The sequence below is a fragment of the Abramis brama genome, assembly GCF_963993115.1.
Source record: "Abramis brama genome assembly, chromosome: 5".
NCBI classification, from domain to species: domain Eukaryota; kingdom Metazoa; phylum Chordata; class Actinopteri; order Cypriniformes; family Leuciscidae; genus Abramis; species Abramis brama.
The window spans coordinates 45,177,816-45,200,590 of NC_139967.1; the positions used below are offsets into that span (position 1 = coordinate 45,177,816).

The following is a 22,775-nucleotide window of genomic DNA, read 5'->3' on the forward strand; positions in this document are numbered from 1 at the left end:
GCCACATCTTTGATTAAAAATTATAGGGTTGCTGTCACAAAAAGTGCCCATTTCAGGCTTTATAGCATAAGTGTAAAATTATATGTAAATGTTATGGTGCATGGTTAAATTTTCTGGTAAGCTACGCTTTTTTATTATTTCAATTCAATTCAGTTATTGTAGCCTAATTTGATTTAATATTGACTCATTTGGATAAATATTAGATAGCCTACTCAAGATTTTTTTCTCAATAAAAAAACAACTCACCTAATGCTGTAAACAGACAGCCCTATCAGCTGGTAGTATTATTTAAGGTTAAAAGTAACTAAGTAAGTAATATAATGTGTGTTTTTTTTATTATAATAACAACAACTTTATTTAATGATATAAGTAAAAATATAATAAATATAGAACACATATTTAGCAAAATACTCTATAGGCTAGCTCTTTTTTTTCTTGCCAACTACGTGCTATAGCCTATATTATGTTCATTAAATGGCTTTCCTGAGGTAAATGTGACATAATTGTTCTCCAGCTATGTTACTGACCTCTTCACGCTGATAAAAAAAAACACTGATTGATCGATATTATGTATGAGGAATATACATTTCGGTAAGTTGTAGCCTACTACTGTATCTTTCAACAGTGTTTTTTTTTTTTACTAGCAGAGATGATCGGTTCACGTGCGCTAGGGATTTGTCACGTAGGCTAACATTTACAAACACCAAGACAGTATTTATTGTTTGAATTTCGTAATAAAAGTGACAGAATCTGATAGTTGAGATTCTTTTATATCATAAGTAACCTGCTCTGTCTAGTCTGTTGGTCTCCGTGTCCTCTTTGTTTCGCGATTTTTCTGTGCGTGAGAAAATGGATGTGTGGTGTGAGAGCGTGTGAAAAGTGTCAATTTCGTGTGTGTCACGGACTCACGGTGAATGCGTGAGAGTTGGCAGCGACTTTGTACTTCTGTCCAACTTCCGACTTTTCGGCTATTTTTTGTAGCTGGATATCATTTGTTGCGTCTAAATATGAATGAGGATACGGTTATTGATAAATCGAATTATTATTGTTGTTCTTATTATCATTTAGGGGGGCTTAGGAACATTTTGGGGTAGCTTCAGCCCCCCTAAAATAGGCCTAACGACGTCCCTGTGTGTCTATACAAATCAGATCCCCTGACCCAGACCAAAACCAGAACCCTTGAGGTCCAGAACTAGACCCTGACTTAACCCCAAGACCAAAACCTCCAGAGTGCACCACAAGACCAGTACTCCAACTCTGATCGCTCTTTACACATTAATGTTTGGGTTTTAGTGTTTTCGGTTTTTGTTCTAGCTACTGGGTGTTAAAGGGGTCATATAATGTCATTTTTGTACAAGCTAATATGATTCTTTAGGGTCTAAATTAAAAGTTTGTAATATACTTTAATTAAAAATTCTCATTAGTATTGTAAGAAAACACTCATTTTACCTGGTCAAAAACAGCTCTGTTTTCAGCACGCCGTTTCAGTGCATGTGTCTTTAAATGATAATGAGCTTTGCTCACCCCGCCCCTCTGTTCTGTGCGTACACCGTTTAAAATAATAATACAAAAACCATAACGCGTTGTTCATTATAAACGTGGGATTATGTATTGAGAACGTCGTACATAGAAAACATGCCATAATGTACCCTGAGTGTAAAAATAGCCACATTCATCGTGAAGCGTGCAAGCTATTTGCAAAGATTAATATACAGTGGCGGTTCTAGACCACAGTAACTGGGGGGGCCAGGCAGGGGCCACTTGTGCTTTTAGGGGGCACACCTTTAACATTCATCTTAACCTATTTTCAGTATTATTTCAAGTCATTTTTCACCATGTCATGCATGACTGCAATCTCTAGAAAAAGCTAATAAATTATATTAGCTAAGCTAATAAAACAATTTCAATTCAAATGAATGTTTCATTATGTTTAATTGTAGTGTGATATAATGATCAATAATAACACATTTTTAGCATCTAAGCACATCTAGGCACTTTTTTACACCTGGGGTGGGCGATATGGCAATAATATCATATCACAATTTTTTTTTTTCAGGAAAATCACGATTTTACTATTTTGCATGTGACTGAGCATTACAGCCAAACTAATGTCCCTATTTTAAAAACAAAGCCTTATAGGTAACAAAATATAAAATAAAAAAGAATGGCAGACATTTAGGCCAGAGTGGCGAAGATAAAAATCTTTGTCACTATTTTCTTTGTTATTAAAAATTAAGAACAGAGATACATATTACACATACACAACTTAATATACAAATGAAATAAACAGTGCTTTATTTTTTCAGCTATAGGTGTATTTAACAGTAGAATTGAAGAAAGTAATTAAAGGAACAAATATGAAAATAAAACACAACAGACTTAAAGCTCCAGTCAAGAGCAGTGAATGATTTCCTCTGTGTGTTTTGTTGTTTTATTAACATTAAAGGGATAGTTCTCCCCCCAAAAAGTCATAATTTACTCTCTTAAGTTGTTTTAAACCTGAATAAGTTTCTTTCTTCTGTTGAAAATAAACGTTATTTGAAAGAATGTGAGTACTAAACAGTTGATGTACCCCTGTGACTTCCATAGTATATTTTTTTCCTACTATGTATGGAAGTCAATGGGGACCAACAACTGTTTGGTTTTGGGTGAACTATCTCTTTAAGGACAAGCGGCAGCATGTTTATTATTAGGGCTACTGTCTCTTTAAGAACTGCACGCGACGCGTCTAATATACACGCATATGACAAGCAGATTTTAATTAATTTTCTCTGTTTGCTTTCACTTTAGACATAACCAACTTTATGTAAACATTGTCTGTATTTGACAGTATTAGCGCAATATAAGACTCAAAAGATAACTTAGTCCAGTAACAGGCTTTTAGTGCATGTGCGCGTCGAGTGTACGCGCTCAGTAAAGCGCATATTTGAACAGCGCATCAGCAGCGAATGACGTTTAACCGGCAAGGCTTTAAAGCACATGCAAATAATGAACTTTTGTGAACTGCAGTGTCCCGTTCCTCTGCGTTAACATTTGATGTGAATATACGTCGTGCTGCAGTGTAGCCTATAGATGAAGGCGCCGCAACTGATAAAATGCGCTGTTTTTTTTTTTTTTTTTTTTTTTTATAAAATGCGCTGTTGTTTGCGCTGCCAGAGGCCCCCCCCTAGAACCGCCACTGTTAATATAAAGATTAATATAAAGGTCAATAAAACGTTACACTCACTTGTTCTTCTGGAGGTACAGCAGGAACACGAATAGTTGGTACTGATCCTTTTTTCTGGAGCAGCTTCTTAGCAAAAACAGCTTTATACTGACCCTCGTTTGTAAAGCAGTCTCGAGTCTGGTGAAATGATTCGCGCAAACATGACAGCATTGACGTTGATCGTGGGGAATATTCCCTTCGAAAACAAACTCAGCCACTGCCTCTTCAGCTGTACGGATTTAGAAACATCATCAATATGACTGCTGTGTTCGTTATTACACCCAAGAACAGAACACCACAATCGTTAGACGCCATTCTACTCAGCACTCCAGCTATCAACAATGAACGCGCCGGTCGGTGCGTGCTATGATTGACAGCTCGCTCACGAGGGCGCGAGGGCGGGTCTGTGTTTGAAACGCTGCTGTCAATCAGCCATCGTGGGAGGGGCGTCGATATTGTGACGTCACAATATCGAACAGCTTGATTTGAGACAGGAGGAAACATATAAGAAGATGTAAAAAAAAAAAAAAACCACTGGATGGATTTTTATCATTTTATGATGGTTGTGTACAGGCACTGCCAACACACATTTCAGTACAATCAACTTGTAAAAGTGCATGTACCATTATATGACCCCTTTAACAGTCATTTAAAGGGGTGGTATAATGCCCTTTTCACAAGATGTAAAATAAGTCTTTGTCCACAGAGTGTGTATGTGAAGTTTAAGCTCAAAATAACCCTCAGATATTTTTATTTAGCATGTTAAAATTGTCACTTTTTGCGGGTGAGCAAAAACGCACCGTTTTGTGTCTGTTCCTTTAAATGCAAATGAGCTGCTGCTCCCGGCACAGAGGGCGGAGCTTCAAGAGCTCATGGCCTTTTACCTCACACAGACATGCACTGGAAATTTCAAAAACTTTTACGCCCGTTTCACACATACTCCATTTGCCGTGCGTAGGCGGTGTGTATTTTTTTCCGTACCCATGTTAACAGGTTAGAGCTTTCGCACTGCACGCAAATGCGGTCCGGCGATCCGTTCCAGTTGCGGTGCGTATACAGCAGTGCAGAGATCGTTTCCGCACCGAGTCTATTTTTGCTGTGCTGTACGCACTGAATTAAAGTGACAGCGCATGGTTCGTGGTCAAAATGAACACAGATTGACATGAAAATATAATAATCTCACCATAAATGCATTTAATTAAATACTACTATTTTTCACAGTCATCTTTTTACTTTAAGACCGGGGTCAAGCAAGGAAAACTACAATTTACTTCAACAAGGCGACATAATGAACGACACTCGTCTCATTCGTGGAGGTGGAAAAACAAGTTCTTTGTGACATGCAAGATTTATTGTATAAAGATTTAAATTATGCAAAAGAAAAGATGCTGTTTTTGTCAATTTTAAATTTTAATTTAAAATGTATGCGATTTTAATATAAGTACATGGTTAAATATTTTACCACTTGCTTGAGCAAATTAATATATAATCTAGATGTAATGCATTCAATAATACGTTGTTTAAATTGTGTTTAAAAGTGAAAGAGTGTATGTGTACAAAGAGAATCGCAATGCTGACAAAACTTTTTTTTAAATAAAAGTTGCTGATAACTTCTGGAAATAAAAATACTGAGTATGTGTTTGTGGTACAGCCGCGGATCAGTTACGAACTGCAAACGCATCGTATATGAAAGCACATAGCGCATGCTGCTCCTGTACCGCATACGCACTGCAACACACACCGCACACGCACTGCACACGGAGTATGTGTGAAACGGGCATTAGCCTTTTATGTTCAAACCGGAGTCAGATGATGTCAACGGAGTCAATGATGGAGAGACTCAAGAAGTGGCAACATGTAGAAACAACAGGACATTTCTGAATGGTTAGTGGATGAATTTATGTAGCTTATGTGTAGTTATCTTTTAGTCATTGATTAGCATATTCTGTCTTGATAATCTATAAATCGCATTCCCGAGGGCGGGGTTTATGTAAACTCTAGGGTTAGTGGACGGAGGAAGCTTGTGTAGTCTCTACCAGCCGTTTGTTGTAGTCCTTAAAAAATGATTTCTTTAAAAGCAAATATATCTCCCTTTGCTTTGAACTTTGAGCGTCGTAACTTTGCAGATGTTGTTCATGCTCAAACAGCAACATTACACACTAACTAAAGTTAGAAAAGTGAAATCATAATCAACCACCCCTTTAAATGAAACAGATCTGTTTTATCACAGTAAGCAAATCAATCTCATCACATTCTTCTCACAGGCATATGGTGACTCATATTTAATTGCATCCGATTTTTTTTTAGTGTGTCATGGAATATCTTCCAGTCTCATTCCTGTCCTATATCATTAAATATATTCCTCCGTTATGTCTGCTATAGCTTTAGACATTGCATCACAGTATTGCAGTTATCACTCCCCCAGCAACAGCACTGTGACTTTTAAGTTAGCCAAGCGAATAGCTGCTTTATACTGTCGACTGTGAAGAAACTCATGTTGCTATAAGATGCCTAGATAAAAATTTTGTTCCAGGGAATGGACCTTTTCTTAAAATGCATTATGGAACATGGATTGATCAGACATGTTACATAAGTACTACTTCTTTCGATGCTGGTTCGTTTTTCCTGCAGCTACAGTTACACTTAACTGAGTTTGAACATTTCTGCGAGATGAGAGACAGTTTGGAATACCTTTGCTATTTGTCTTTTTAAATGATAAACAATATTATTTAAAGGATTGTTCGCACAGAAATGAAAATTCTGTCATCATTTACCCACCTTCATATCGTTCCAAATGGACTTTTATTGCTTCTGCTGAATCCCCCCAAAAATGATATGGCGTTTTAATACGGCTTATTATTGTCATGGTTATGGACTCTTATTTTGATATTCTGTTTTGTTTCCTCGTCCTTTCGGTTTCATTGGTTACCGATTATGTCCTCCATGGTTACTTATGATTTGCACCTGTCTCTCGTTATATTTACCTTGTATTTATACTCCCTGTTAGTCCCTTGTCGGTTCTCGTTTATGATTTGTGTGGTTAGTGTTTCTCCTGTGTGGATTCCTATGTTCTCCTGAATGTTTCAGATTTGAACAAATACGGTCTACTTTAATCTTCTTTGTCGTGAGTGCTTACCACTACACCTGACAAAAGAACCAACCTCAAATAAAGATTTAAAAGGACTATGGATATACCAGCTTTGCGCCTCCTCCTTCTGGATCAGGGGGAGCGCTCCCTTGAGGATCACATCGACCTGGTGTGCCTTACACACTATCCTGACCGCTCCCTCTGTGTGTTTCACCAGACTAGCTTCAACGAGCTGTCAAAGGCACGCCTACCTATGGAAGGTCCTCAAGGGTCGTTCGCCTGTTAATGTAGAGTGGGTGCTGCGGATTTGTGGGTCCCCCATCAGGGTCTGCGAGGGAGAGTAAAAGCCGGGTGCACACTGTACGATTTTGACCAAAATTAACTTTAGAGACCTCTTTGTAGCCACCATTTCTATCCCGCGTGTAATGCAGCTCACCGAACGTGTCATTGATTGATGATGTAAAACTTGCGTGTCATTTATGACAACTGAGATCTTACAGTGATGATCATTTTCGTACAGTCTGAGAAGCAACAATCATAAACGACTATTATAAATCGCACAGTGTGCACCCGGCTTAAGGAAAGCCCGTTAGCCCCACGCTCAATACACAAAACCTGAGCCAGAGCCTGTGCCCGCCATGGACCGAGTGTAAGAGCCCACTCCCACTTCGGAGCCAGAGGCAGCCACCGTGTCCGTCCCGGAGTCAGTGCCGGCCGCCACGTCAGTCTTGGAGATAGCTCATGCTGCCCAGTCCATACCGTAGCCAGAAGCCGGTCCCATCTGGCTGTCTTTCTGAAGACCTTCCTTCTCCGATGTTCCTGCCAGACTCCCTGCTCCCACCCCCCACCTGGTTCTGTCCAGTTCCCTGGATCTGCCACCTTCACTGTCTAGCTCCTCTGCCCTGCTGCTAGATCTACACAACCCCCCGGCTCTGCCTCGGGCCTCCCGATCACCAGCTCGGCACAGTGTTACGGATTCCCCGGCTTCAACTCGGGCCTCCAGGCCCATGTCTCCACCTCAGCCCATCAGCCCGTCGGCTCCACCATGGTCCGTCTGCCCTAGGACTCATCCGGACTCCCTCGTCCATCCAGCTCAGTCTCTGTCAGTCATCACTGACTCCACAACGAACCTCCGGGTCTCCAGGTGCGCCTCGGCTACTCACCTTGGTTCTCCTCCCGCCAGTGGCTCCATCCTGGTGCGTCGGCCTACAGGCTCCACCTGGGTCTCCATCGCCTCTGGCTCCATCAGTTTGTCCACGGGTTCCTCCCAGACCTTCTGCCAAAGCCCAACCCTGGCTCCTCCTGCCATCCCTGTCCGTCACCAGGGATGTATGTTTAACTTTTATTAATTTACTGAGGTTTAATTATTTTAAAGACTGGTGTCAATACTGACATTAAATTAAGTTTACGGGTGGGTTAATGTGTAAGGGAAGGTCAACAGTGTAATTATAGACTTAATTACAGAAATTAATTACAGCTGTAATTAAATCCAGGGATTTTTTTAAAATATAAGTGCAAATGTAAAAACATATATGAACATAATAATTACATTGTATCAAATTATTAATTTAAAAGCCAGTACATAGTTAAAGACACTTTATATAAAGTGAGACCAAAATTTCAAACAGTAATAATTTACAATGATGTGTGACCTTACTTTGTTACATCTTTCATTTGGCAAATGGCATCCAATTTTCATTTCAGAAATAAATACAGTGTTTTCCATTATTCCAGTTTTGTTGGTTCATCGTAACTTTTGGCAGTCCAATCAAATAATAAAGTATTCGGTTCATTCATCACACCGGAAATAGAAGGTGAAGCTGAGCATATTACATTATGCAATATTTTCTTTTGCACACTATATACATACTGCACATAACTCTCTCTTCTGCTCACTCACTCGTATCCCCCCCCCCCCTCCCCCCCCCCCCCCCCTCCCCCCTCTCTTCTCAGCATGTGCAATAATTGCCTATGCTAACTCGTTATAAAGTACATTAATCAGAATGGGCCTTTTTACGGCTTGCAGACAGACACTCCGTGGAGCTGCTCTCTCCCACCACTTCTGTTCATTCTGTTTTCTCTCTTTCACTGTTCACCACATTCCTTCAAAATCGTTCCCACTTTCTTTCTATATCATTGTTTTTCACTCTTTGTTCTCTCCCAATATCTATTTTCTCAATGTTGCCTGTGCTTGTCATTATTTCATTTCCACTTTATCTGCCTTCACTCTCATTTTCACATTTCTCTCTCTCTCTCTCTCTCTCTCTCTCTCTCTCTCTCTCTCTCTCTCTCTCTCCCCTGTTGTGGTGCACTGCAGTATTCTGAGAGGAGTGTGTCTGACTCTGGATGGTGTTGTGTGCTCTGCATTTCTGATTTTTATGAATCTGCCCGATGACGATGTCTCCGCTGATGTATGATGTGATCATATTCAGTGGGGTCCAAAAGTCTGAGACTACACGTGAAAATAAATGTGTAATGCCATTGCAAATTATAATATCGGCACAACAATTTAAGTGAGATGTTTACATTTTTTGAAACGGAACAGCGTTTTGAACATTTAAACAAAAAAAAGTTTGCCTTTTTTTTTTTGATACATCAGGCTTTTATGGCTCATATAGTCTGGAGAATATTGAGCTCATACTTGAGGAAGAAAATACACCTTGATATTAATCAGAAGCCAAAACTGAGCAAAAAATAAGCAATTTGGTGCAGTTGCTGATATTTATATGGACAAAAAATAAGATGAAATTTTGATTGCTAGTAATATAAATCAATAAGATCGTTATAGATGTATAGCAGACTACTAACATAAAATGCATATAAATAACAGTAGTGACTCTATATGTTCCAATAATATGTCTTAGTAAGATGATATTTATATGCTTCATTTTATGGTCAAAGCACTGTAGTGCTTTGCAGGGAAAAACATGCAATACAATGATTTAGAGATGAACAAATAAACGTCTGATGTGTACTCATTGATACTCACATTATACTCACTCAGATTTTTCTAGAATTTTTTTATTTAAGTTAACCTAAGTTGCTTTATTCCAGTAAGTGTTCATCTTGGAATATTACTAAAAATATAAAAGTTCTTACATTTACTTTATATAAATCAGTAAAGTTTCACAGCAAAAAGACACAAATTTTTACAATTATATTAAAAGGCCTTTTACTTGCTAAAAAGTGTGAACCATCAATCAGACGGCAGAAGGCTTGCAGTAGATTGTGTGTAACAGGTTTTTTTAGCAAAGTTTTAGAGGTCTTAGAAATCCCCACTAATTAAATAAGTTACAGCAATAACATAAGGGTGCAAAAGCACAGTTACATGGATTCTTACTGGACCTCACAAACTACAACTGTGTACATGTCTATACACACACCATAGTGGCTGTGTAAACACATCAGTAATTAGATCAGCATGCTTGTTGCGGAGGCCAGTGTTACAGCATGTGTTTGTGTGTGAACAGGATGATTTATAGTCAGGCCTGTGGTAGGAAAAAGAGAATCAGCCAAGATCTCAGCATCATTAAGCTCTTTCTTTCACACGAAAAGCTTGTGTTCAAAAGAGAGTGAGAAAAGAAAGCAACATACTGTAGATGGTAGGGTGTGTGATTTCTAAAAGTCTTTAGCAAATATCTTTACCTAACAAATAAAGACAATAAAAAGCCTTCACTGATGATGACCAGGCGACAAGTCATTTGTCTTTCCACTCTGAAAATGAAATGCTGCTTCACATTAGAGTCAGAAGCAATCAGAAAGTGGTTTAATTTGCTGCATGATGCATAGGATGATGCTGCAGAAACAGAAACCAAGTGATTAACAAAATGTACTGTTGTTTTGTCACAACTGGAGAGATATCACTTGTCTTGGGCTCAGTGCAAGAACCAGCATGTGTACATTTGTGACCCTGGATCACAAAACCAGTCATTAGTCGCACGGGTATATTTGTGGCAATAGCCAACAATACATTGTATGGGTCAAAATTATCGATTTTTCTTTTATGCCAAAAATCATGAGGATATTAAGTAAAGATCATGTTCCATGAAGATATGTTGTAAATTTCCTACCGTAAATATATAAAACATTTATTTTTGTGAGTGAATGCAGCACAATCGCGAACATAAATGGACAATTTTAAAGGAGATTTTCTCAATGTTTCGATTTTTTTGCACCCTCAGAAACCTAACAAACCATACATCAATGGAAAGCTTATTTAGTCAGCCTTGAGATGATGTATAAATCTCAATTTCAGAAAATTGACCCATGACTGGTTTTGTGGTCCGGGGTCACATTTGTGTTGCAGTATGTATCTGAATCGTGTGTGTGTGTGTGTGTGTGTGGGGTGGTTGGGTTTTGCCAATATTATTAGTAAAACCTAAAATGACCTCCTATTGGCTGGTGCCTAAAATGAAAACCACTTAAACGATAAGTTCCCCCAGAAATTAAGATTTGTTCATTAAACACTACCTTTCAGAGGTTTGGGGTTGGTAAGATGTTTTTGAAAGAAGTCTCTTATATGCACATTTTATTTGATCCAAAAATACAGTAAAACAGTAATATTGTGAAATATTATTAAGATTTTAAATAAATGTTTAATGTATAAATATGTTAAGTTAAGTTTCAGTCTGTTTTTCACACATATATTCAGCTATCATGGCTTCAGAAAATGTGGAACACAGTGTAAACATGGATTATTAATAATACAAGCGGTGCTTTTGTGTCCTTTTTGAAGCTTGAAAGCCTCAGGCATACAGCAGGGTTATTATAGTTAACTAAAACTATACCATACAAACCATTTAACAATGTTTTGTTGCTTTAAATAAAACTGTCACGGTTGGATGTAGTAAATCCACAGGAATGAGGAGTGAAGAAAAATGGCAAACGAACAATATCTTTATTAAACAGAAAATGCAAGAGCACACTACGCTTCCAACTAAACGTTAACACTGGAAAACTCAGGGCTTAAAGGATTAGTTCACTTTCAAAAAAAATTTTGCTGATAATTTACTCACCCCGATGTCATCCAAGATATCCATGTCTTTCTTTCTTCAGTCGAAAAGAAATTAAGGTTTTTGAGGAAAACATTCCAGGACTTTTCAACTCAGAATGGACTTCAATGGCAACCAACTATACCAATGTTCAAAGAAGGTTCAAATGTCCGTCTCAATGCAGCTTCAAAGTCTCTACACGATCCCAGTCGAGAAATAAGGGTCTTAGCCAGCAAAACAATCGGTCATTTAAAAAAATAAAAATAATACTGTATGTATATATATACTTTTTAACCACAAATGCTCGTCATGTACCATCTCTGAGATGTGCCACGCATTGCGTCATCACGTTGGAAAGGTGTTTGTGTGTGTGTGTGTGTGTGTGTGTGTGTGTGTGGCCTGGTAAATCCTTATGGGGAGAAAATCCCACAAAAATGGCAATATCTGAAATCCTTGTCCTTGTGGGACATTTTTTGGTCCCCATGAGGAAAACAGCTCATAAATAATAGTAATACTAAATTATGTTTTCTGAAAATTTAAAAATGCAGAAAGTTTTGTGTGATGGGTAGGTTTAGGGGTAGAGTTAGTGTAAGGGGAGAGAATATACAGTTTGTACAGTATAAAAACCATTACGTCTATGGAGAGTCACCATAAAACAGGAAAACCCAACGTGTGTGTGTGTGTGTAGGTATATGTGGATGTAAACATGCAGCATCGACTGTGAATATTCAGCGCATGATCTTCATGTTTTCTTCCCTGCGGCTTCTCGTCATATACAGTACATGCATAGCGGTGTGTGTGTGTGATTCAGCACTCTAATGCAGCGCTGTGGAAAAGAGGAAAGGATGGAGAAAGATAAAAATGAAGGATGACAGAGAAAGTGAAAATATTTGTGTCAGCGAGAAAGAGCTTTGCAGTTTTCTCTCTCACCCATTCCTCTCATGTGATGAATAGATGTGCCTTTTCTCGCCACTTTTTTAGATCAAATTAATGATTCATGCTATTAATTTAGTAATTTCTCACAGTCTTGGCTAGTAATATGTCAGTATCAATATAATGAATAGTCCATTCCACACACACACTGGACACAAACAAATGCACAGTTGCAACATTTCTATAAATAGACTAGCCGGGCAAACAAAAATAGATGCAGAGAAGAGAAAGCGTGGTTCAGCCGCCTGGATCTAAACACACTGACAATCTGTCTCTTTCTATCTCTCCGTTTCTACCGGACACGCAAGTGAGCAGCAGCTCAGATGAAAAGCAGGCACGGGTGACACATCGCTGATCTTCAACTGGTGTTCATCCATCTGTAATTAAAGCAGCCGAGGGTGCTACTCTAGCTTTCAACTCTACATTTCCAAACCTTCCCATCTTTTATATTTACAATGGTTTTGAACACAGCTCCATATCCATTAGCCAATATATGCAATCTGGTGTTAAGATGAAAAGTTGATATCTACATAAATGTATATAGGGCTGCAAGTAACAAATTGTTCATATCCAATTAATCTGTCAGTTATGTTTTCGAATAATCGCATTAAAAAGCCAGATTTTATTTGTTTATATATTTTTTTATAAAAAGTTATTCTATATCCTGCTCAGTGTTGTTTCCAAACAATGTGTAAATTAAAGGTTTTGGAAACAATAATACAACTCAAAAGCAGAGACATACAAACACATCTGAACATAGTAATTATATTGCATTTTTACCCCAGTTTACAACAGTAACTTTACTATTACTGCTATAAAATTATTTGTGTTATATGTTTTGCTAACATTCCCATTAAATTTATGAAAACATGAATATTCTCAGAATGTTCAAACATCCCGTTTTTCCAGTTTTTTTCTTAGTTATGTGAATGCTGGAGAAAACATTAAAGGTCCAGTAGTCGATTTATGAGAAACACTGCTGATAATTAAGATCAACCCAAACAAACACCCTTCCTTTCATCGCTCCGCCCCCAAAATGCACAAACATGCAATGCAAGAGCAGATATATCTTTATCATAATGATAAACGGACAACAAGGAAGAACAAAAAATTGACATACAGTGCACAAGAGTACATACAAGCAAGAGTTAGTTGTTAGTTGCCGGCAGCACAGCAACAACAGCATATATTGGTATAGTGAAACAGCAAACCCAATGTTACTCACGTATGGAGCAGAAATAACGCAACCTTATTTTTTTAGACACGCCCCCTACTGCTGATTGGCTCACTCTGTCTCCTCCCCATCACGAGTGGACACACCTCCTACTGCTGATTAGCTCACACTTTCTCCTCCCCAATCATGAGTGGACACACCCCCTACTGCTGATTGGCTCACACTAGAGGTCTGCGCGGGACTGTTTTTTAAGTCCCGCTCCCGCCCGCTCCCGCTGGGGTTATATCCCGCACCCACCCGTTCCCGCTATATATAAACTATTTGTTCACCCGCTGTCTGCTTAGAATAATTTTCTTCCCGACCCGACCATCCCGCTTAATATAGATCTCGCAGAATTTCACATGTACATTTTCACAGAGAAAATAAAAATGTAGTCTGCACAAACATTGTTTTTATTATTATTTTATTCGCCTTGTCAATATACAAAATTTAACATTTTGCTGCAGACAGTAGGGGAAAAATTGTCGCAGCGAAAAAAAAATGAAGTGTATCCTATTATTTTTATTCGTACTTGTGACTGCTGAACGGGAACACTTTTAGGCATTTTATCACAATGCGCAAGCCGCAAAGGGTATTTTTTTTTTTCCCATCTGCGTCTATGATGCATGAAAAAGACTCCCATACATTAGACATACAGTCCAAGTTTAACGTCCTTCAAGGACAGCGCATCCACACTTTGCTCTGCCATTTTTTTCTTTTGAGGGCCGTTTATCACATACAGTCTGCCCTGAGGAGTCGGACCGTTATGCACATGCTGCGTGCGCGCACAGATCCAGCAAATACAATCAATGCATGACAGAAAGAACCGTTACTGGTCCGTGCGTGTAGCGCATGCATAACGGTCCTGAGTGCAGGGCAGACTGTAGCCTATACCGGGTGGTCGATAAGATTAAGATTAGGTAAAGCGAAGATATGCTGTTCTGAAAGAACGTCGGCGTCGGGAACGTGATATTGAATGACCGACCGCTCCCGTTCAAATTACACCAGAGTTACCGACCGCTACCGTTTTTTGGTCGGAAATTTAATCCCGCGGCGCAAAATATCTGGTCGGGTCCCGCGGATCCCGCGGGACAGCCGCGGGAATGCAGACCTCTAGCTCACACTTTCTCCTCCCCATCATGAGTGGACACGCTCCCTACTGCTGATTGGCTCACACTTTCTCCTCTCCCATCATGAGTGGACACGCCCCCCTACTGCTGATTGGCTCACTCTTTCTCCCCCATCATGTGTGGACACGCCCCTACTGCTGATTGGCTCACACTTTCTCCTCCCCCATCATGAGTGGACACACTCCCTACTGCTGATTGGCTCACTCTGTGTCCTCCCCCATCATGAGTGGACACGCCCCCTACTGCTGATTGGCTCACTCTGTCTCCTCCCCAATCATGAGTGGACACGCCCCCTACTGCTGATCGGCTCACTCTCTCTCCTCCCCAATCATGAGTGGACACGCCCCTACTTCTGATTAGCTCACACTTTCTCCTCCCCCATCATGTGTGGACACACCCCCTACTGCTGATCGGCTCACTCTCTCTCCTCCCCCATCATGAGTGGACACGCCCTCTACTGCTGATCGGCTCACTCTCTCTCCTCCCCCATCATGAGTGGACACACCCCCTACTGCTGATCGGCTCACTCTCTCTCCTCCCCATTCATGAGTGGACACGCCCCCTACTGCTGATCGGCTCACTCTCTCTCCTCCCCATTCATGAGTGGACACGCCCCTACTGCTGATCGGCTCACTCTCTCTCCTCCCCATTCATGAGTGGACACGCCCCCTACTGCTGATCGGCTCACTCTGTCTCCTCCCCAATCATGAGTGGACACGCCCCCTACTGCTGATCGGCTCACTCTCTCTCCTCCCCAATCATGAGTGGACACGCCCCCTACTGCTGATCGGCTCACACTTTCTCCTCCCCCATCATGAGTGGACACGCCCCCTACTGCTGATTGGCTCACTCTGTCTCCTCCCCAATCATGAGTGGACACGCCCCCTACTGCTGATCGGCTCACTCTCTCTCCTCCCCAGTCATGAGTGGACACACCCCCTACTGCTGATTAGCTCACACTTTCTCCTCCCCCATCATGAGTGGACACCCTCCCTACTGCTGATTGGCTCACTCTTTCTCCCCCATCATGTGTGGACACGATAATATTGTTTTGGTAATGTTTTTTTATAACATTATTAAAGGCCAGATAATTTTTAACGATAACGTTCTATTAACACTACTGGAAGAACGTTTGCTCATAAGTTTGAGAGAACCTTGCCAGAATGTGAGCCAAAGTTCTGAGAACATTCCCTGGGATTGTGTCTATTTCCTATTGGACACAAATCCATACAGTATAGCGAATAGGTTTCGTATCATAACTTTTACTATATCAGGTATTTTATACTTAATATGGATGAGTAGAAGAAAAATAATAAGGATTGGAGTACTAAATACTCTTTCTTTCTCATCTTTTCTCTCAGGAACCTTGGAAAGTCGGGTCTACGTGTTTCTTGCTTGGGTCTTGGTGAGTATCCAGAGAGTCGGTCATTTATTTAAAGCGGAAGTGTCTATTTTTTCCATGTTAAAAATAATTTAATTTAACCCAATTTACTCTTGTGAAAAAGAATTGTGCTTAATTGTATTGAATGTGCACCTCAAATCTTAAAAGTATATTTTTAAAAACTGGACTTGCAGAAAATATAATGTTAATTAAAAAAAAGGCCACTCCTATCCATCCTTCCAACTTCTTCATCCTTCTCTCTCGCTCTCTCTCTTTCTGTTCACAGGCACCTGGGTGACATTTGGATCTCAGATCTCTGACGAGGTGAACTGTAATGTTCAGGATAAATTTTACATTACCTCACACGATCACCTTCTAGAGCTGCACGATTAATCGTTAAAAGATCGCAATTCAAACACCCACGTGATCTTATTCCAAAATGACAATGATTCGGCTATGCCTATTAAAGCTTTTACTAGTATGATCGCAGCAAGCATTCTACGGTAGCGATTAAAACAGAGTGAATCACCTTTTGAAAGCACCTTCAAATAAATATAGTATTGTTACATCGTTATGCCAGTAGGTGGCGACAAGTGACTTAAAAAATGTATTTGTCATTGAATCATTCATTCAAACTGATTTTTAAAAAATGTTCATTCAAATTAATTACATATATTTTTAAATGTTCTTCTGTAGATGGCAGAGAGTCTGATGACGATAGCCTACGAGAACGGAGTGAATCTGTTCGACACAGCAGAAGTCTATGCTTCAGGCAGGTACGATTCCCAACAATATATTGGATAAGAGATTCCATGTACTTTTTCCTGCTGTTCTGTCCTGGCCCACTGGTGTGGATTTTGTTCCCACCAATACATTTCTGAATGTGTTTTGTGAATAAGAACTCCGGTCAATTTTAACATTGAGCTCATTTTTTTGTAAATTTGGAGTGCTGTCAATACAGAGAACAACAACAAAAATCGGTGTTGCCTACACCGTGTTATCCTCTTTTTAAAATTTGCACCCTGTTGACTTCAATGCAAGTTTTAAACCTGCTTTTAGCCTCTTAACATCCTTGATGTGTCATTACAAGTGCACAGCCAATGTGAGTGATTCCTTCAGAGTGAACACGAGTCAATCTGACTGCAGTAGATGTGAAAGATATGAATAAAAATGATGTTATTTCAGCCAGCGCTCATACCTGTATTTATTTCCTGTTTTCAGTCGAAGTCCACAGTAGTCGATTGTCGAGTTCTCCACTGTTGCTTAGTTACCTATGATCACGCGCGTGAACTCGACAATCGACTATCAGAATCAGAATCACTGACTGTGCTTTAATATACAGTGGTGTGAAAAAGTGTGGTAAATATGATCAAATATGGCTGTAAAAAATAAATCTGCATTTTTAATCCTTTTGATATTTTATTTAAAACATTTGCAAAAATCTAACCTTTCATTGAAGTAAAATAATTGAAAGTGGGGGGGAAAATCACATTATTAAATAAATGTTTTTCTCCAAAACACGTTGGGAACAATTGTTTGCCCCCTTTTATTAAATACTTTTTGCAACCTCCTTTTTCCAAGCTAACAGCTCTGAGTTTTCTCCTATAATGCCGGATGAGTTTGGAGAACACCTGACAAGAGAGACCATTCCTCTATACAGAATCTCTCCATCCTGTTCTCCGTTATAAGATTTCTAGCACAGGCTGTCAAGTTTAGATTTTTTATCTCTTGGCATTTGATCGAATCCGTGGTGCCATGTATCTGAACAAGACTTAAAACACTTAAGATGGGTTTGGTGCACACAGGGATAAAAAAGTACCCCATGTGTAAAATGAAAGACTCTGCTGTATCTTTAATGCTGTGGGCCTAATTTTCTGCCAGAGGTCCTGGACATCTTGTTCAGATACATGGCATCACGGATTCGATCAAATACCAACAGATAAAAAATCTAAACCTGACAGCCTGTGCTAGAAATCTTATAACGGAGAACAGGATGGAGAGATTCTGTATAGAGGAATGGTCTCTCTTGTCAGGTGTTCTCCAAACTCATCAGGCATTATAGGAGAAAACTCGGAGCTGTTATCTTGGAAAAAGGAGGTTGCAAAAAGTATTTAATAAAAGGGGGCAAACAATTGTTCCCAACGTGTTTTGGAGAAAAACATTTATTTAATAATGTGATTTCCCCCCCCACTTTCAATTGTTTTACTTCAATGAAAGGTTAGATTTTTGCACATTTTTTAAATAAAATATCAAAAGGATTAAAAATGCAGATTTATTTTTTACCGCCATATTTGATCATATTTACCAAGGGGGCAAACACTTTTTCACACCACTGTATTTTTTCCATTAATGTGTATTAAATGATTCCCTATAGTACATTCTCGTTAATTCCATAGCTTTTCTCTTGGTTGCGCTGCTTCCAGTAGTGTATATTTATGTTAGAGCTTTTATCCAATCATATTTCAGCCATCATGTGTTGCCAGGGTCAAAGAAATCTGCCTTAAGGCCTTCAGAATCAATAGTGCGGAAGCCTGTAGCTTAAAATTAATGAAACGGTTGCTTTAACCAATCAGATAATCAGTCAGATTTAATCAGCCAATCAGATTTCGATTTGACTGCAACGGGTCCATCTAGCATGCGTACAATAACATCGGCATTTTCACATCCTTTGATGGTCAGAGCATGTACTATTACTAGTAGCAGAGCCCGTCTACGGAGAGCCTGGCCACTCCCTATTAAGTCCTATTGTACCGAATTTTGGTTGTAGTTCCACCAGAGATCCACTGGGGGCGATCGCCCATGAGTGCAAAATGAATGGGAGTCTATGGGGCTAGACGGCTAAATGTGTATCTTTCACCCGATTGCCGTTGAGAAATCTCAGATTTGATTGTAGGTTTTGCAAGGTCAACATGGGTTATAGGTCGAAAGTTGAATGAACGAGTACTTATGTCCTTTCGATTTCTTACAGGTTGAGTTGTTGTTGCCCATAACACGCTAGCATTCTGCTAATGAACGCTGATTGGTCAGTGAAGGACTGATTACGACCAGAGATACCGCTTGATGGCATCATGGCATCCGAAGCGGGACCAGAAACAAACAAAACAAAAACTCTTCTAGCACGTGTATTTACCTGTGTCAGCTGTGTTGTCGATGCCTCGAGAGAAAAGAAAGTGCAGAGCGCGAACGCACCAAAGCGACTGAAGGATTGCCGTAAAGCAGTATCTCTGGTCGTACGATGTGTATGACGTCATTGACATTTTAAAAGACTTTTTAAAGCAAATAAGTGACTCTATAAAATCTAACACCCCGCAGTGTGTAATTTCTTTGCATCTCCTTTTGAATACAACATTCAAATTACTAGACAAAAAATTATATCCTGAGAAAAGTGGATTTTGATGTGTATAGCGCCATAGACCTCCATTCATTCTGCACTCGTCCTGTGAGCGCCCTCATATGGAACCAGAGTGCAACTGCAACCAGTTCAGAAGCCGGAAGTTTACTGAGAGTGGAACTTCTCCCCTTATTAGACATTCTCTGCTAGTATTCAGAGCTAGCAAACCGCATATATAGCGAACTGCATAAACTAAAATATATCACTGTTGATTTAATAGTTTTTCAACCCACAAATTAATTTTTCTCTCCCACCTCGACCCCCAGCAGTTTTAAACCTACCGGGAAAAAATCCAGCTTAACGCAGAGTCACAGAACACTCTGGGTAAAAACAGAATTAACTGACTGTAATGTATGCCATGTCTGATTTTGAAGGCAAAAGTCAAAAACTCATTGTTGGAACTGAAACGCACAGATAACCTGTACAACAGAGTAATTGAAGTCTTCTTGAGGAAAGAAATAAGGATGGATTTTGTGTAAAAATAATCAGTAGCCTAGTTTTGATGAGTATAATGCTTATTTTTGACCCCGTTTTTTCCGTGCTGAATATGATTTGAATTTTTCTAGTAAATTTATGATCGAAACTTTTTTTTTTCAAACATTCATACTTTTGTAACGTCTGAAGAACGACAGACAAGGGAGGCTCCGTTTCTGAACTCTTTAATCTGAACGCAAAACAACATGAACGCACCAGCCTAACTTACTCACTCGTTTCTCTCTACCCGGCCTTCTTCGAACTCACCGCATTAACCCTATAACTGCCGGTGCAAAATAAAACAGCAATTTCACAATTATAAAGAGTCTGTGCGCTATTAAAAGCGTATTAAGCGGTGGATTAATTCAAGTATAACACCACTGAAGGCCTAGGTGCGAAATGCACTGGTATTTTATAAACTAAAATTTAGAGTAAAATGTAGTTTTTATAAAACAAAAAACTAACTGTCCACGTATGTGGACATCATGCAACAGTTGCATTGCATCAAGTCTGATTCCTGTATCCTGCTAGTATATCTGTTACATTTTTGCAAAGATATTATGAATTATCTTATATTGTAATAAAACAGGCATTTTACAAATATATCAACAAATAACCATTCAAAATTACATATTACGTCATTAAATGGCTTTACACATACATACAGAGACAAATTTGCATTTTGCCTTCCAAACAGGGACAGCATAGGTCAAGCACTCAGTACAGAATAATAGAAAATATAGGACAGTGGAAGTGATAGCGACAGCAGAACCCAGCTCTGATTTGCCAATATTGCTACTTGGTGTCCGCGTATACCGTTATAGTTCCTATAATATGCGTTTTATTGTTATTATTGTTTTTAATAACTGAGCTGATACACAAAGCATAACATGCCATGATAAAACACAATATTCCATATTGTCATCTGTGGCTTTATGTCCCATTTTGTAAAATGTTTGAATTTTGTAAAAATGAAAATAGATTTAAATGTTAGCATCATATTAAAGTAATAAAAGAAATCTAGATAATGTTTTCCATAATTCATGCATGAAAGGGTTAAGTAAACAGTATATAGGCCCAATAGCTACTGAAGCCATAATATTAGTTTTCAAGCCACAGATCAGGGAGTAGCACTCATAGCTTTTCTCAAGGATGGCTCGAGCATTGGGACGTTGGACATGTTCATAAGCGTCTGAAGACCATCGCCCCATGGCCTTCAGTGTAGAGACAGGAGTGGAGGAAGCTGCAGCTGTAGAAGCCGCTTTTAGTAGAGAAGGCTGTTGCCCAGCCCTGGTTTGAACCGTGAGAGGTGTCAAAGCGTACGCTACTCCTACATCCTCCGTCATACATCGTCAATGTTACTCTTTTGGCGTAAGTCGACTTGCGTACGTACGCCGTCTGCCGGAAGCTAGTTATTTTAGACGGTAAAGTTTTAAATATGGATTTTTTTCTTACACGAACGCATCGCTTCATAATTATCATTCTCACGTGACAGCAGTGAAGTCTACTAATAAGCTGATGATAACGTGTCCAACATTATCATAAATCGATGTTCGTCCCATAGTTATGAAATAGTATATGCCCAGATATAATTCTGCTGAAAATGCAGCTGCTCGTGAACTTCCTATTAAAATAGGAGATTACATTGTTTGCATAATAAATCATGATAATGTGCAAATAATTGAGCAAACACACAGTGTCTACAAAACCGCAAAATCTGCTAGCGATCTATTGCTGATGATATTCGCTAACATGCGGTCTGAATTTGTATACATGCTGCTGTACAATATCTAGGAATTACTGTAGCTCCGTCTGATATGCCAATACCAAAGCAAAGCCTGTTTGACTTTAAAGAGTTCAGCAAAGCTTTATCTCTGTATCCTCATGGCAACATTGTCTGCTTGCTGCTGTATAAATGCAATATTTCATATTGGCCAGCTTCTTATATGCTTAGTATTTCACTGAATGACACGTGAATTAAACGTGTATGGTTACTTCATAATGAATTGATAAAGCAGACCGACAAAAACGCATAGTGATAAAGCATGAGAAAGACGGTTCCGCCTATCTTGATTGAAAAGCAGTATGCAGTGAAGCTGACAATCAGGCAGACTGAAGCTGCGTTTAAGTAAAGTGCCCTGTTTAAGAGTTGCCAATTGAGTGCATAGGAATCGGATCAGCTGATATGGGCGGGGTTGGAATTTAGCCAATCAGCTGATAGCGGAGCTTGACTACGAGGCGTGCCTGAACTAACGCAGAATGCTTGATTTCTGTTTTAAGGCACTTAAACTTCTGTGTTTCTCTGGTTCTCTGGCCTCAACCACAGCATGAACCCTCTCTTTTATTTTATCTGTACAAACATCTGTGTCTTTGCCTCCATCAAATGGCGAAATAATGTATGTAACTTCTGTTTTGTGGTAACTGTTTTATAAAAGCAATAAGGTACTCAAGGCTAGTGCTAGTATTCTTAAGTATGTTTTTTTTTTTTTTTTTTACAAGAGATTGGTTGTTTCTTTTTACATCTCTTTCTGACTAAACAGAATTGAGAGCTGAGATCTGTATTTGTAGGCAGTGTTGTTGAGCAGGGCTTTCCAGTCCTGATCCCAGAGAGAGAGAGAGAGAGAGAGAGAGAGAGAGAGAGAGAGAGAGAGAGAGAGAGAGAGAGGAAGAGAGAGAGAGAGAGAGAGAGAGAGAGAGAGACAGAGAGAGAGGAAGAGAGAGAGAGAGAGAGCGAGAGAGCCTCCTGCCAGCAGGGTTTAGCTTCAGTCCCAGTTAAGCGTGTGTGTTGGAGCAGACTGGAGCTGAACTCTGCAGGATGGAGGACTGGACAGTGCTGATGTAATGTGATATAACCGTAGTTTGAAATAAAGGTTGTGTGAACTGAACAGCTGTTAGTAGATCTTCGTGATTATTGGAGGGATTATACGCTCACGCTCATCGTCATTTGGAGCAGCATGTGTAGATTACAT

At 39.5% G+C, this 22,775-nt stretch overlaps 1 protein-coding gene across 3 annotated transcripts in view; it reads left to right on the plus strand.

The window, feature by feature from the left end:
* LOC311083241 (voltage-gated potassium channel subunit beta-3) overlaps positions 1-22,775 on the plus strand; it is a 64,261-nt gene that overhangs the window by 25,407 nt on the left and 16,079 nt on the right. For all 3 annotated transcript variants that reach the window (XM_084114638.1, XM_084114639.1, XM_084114640.1), the window contains 3 exons: positions 15,922-15,965; positions 16,228-16,265; positions 16,638-16,717. In XM_084114638.1, coding sequence (XP_083970764.1) covers positions 15,922-15,965; positions 16,228-16,265; positions 16,638-16,717 — 162 coding nt within the window. The remainder of the gene's footprint in view (positions 1-15,921; positions 15,966-16,227; positions 16,266-16,637; positions 16,718-22,775) is intronic.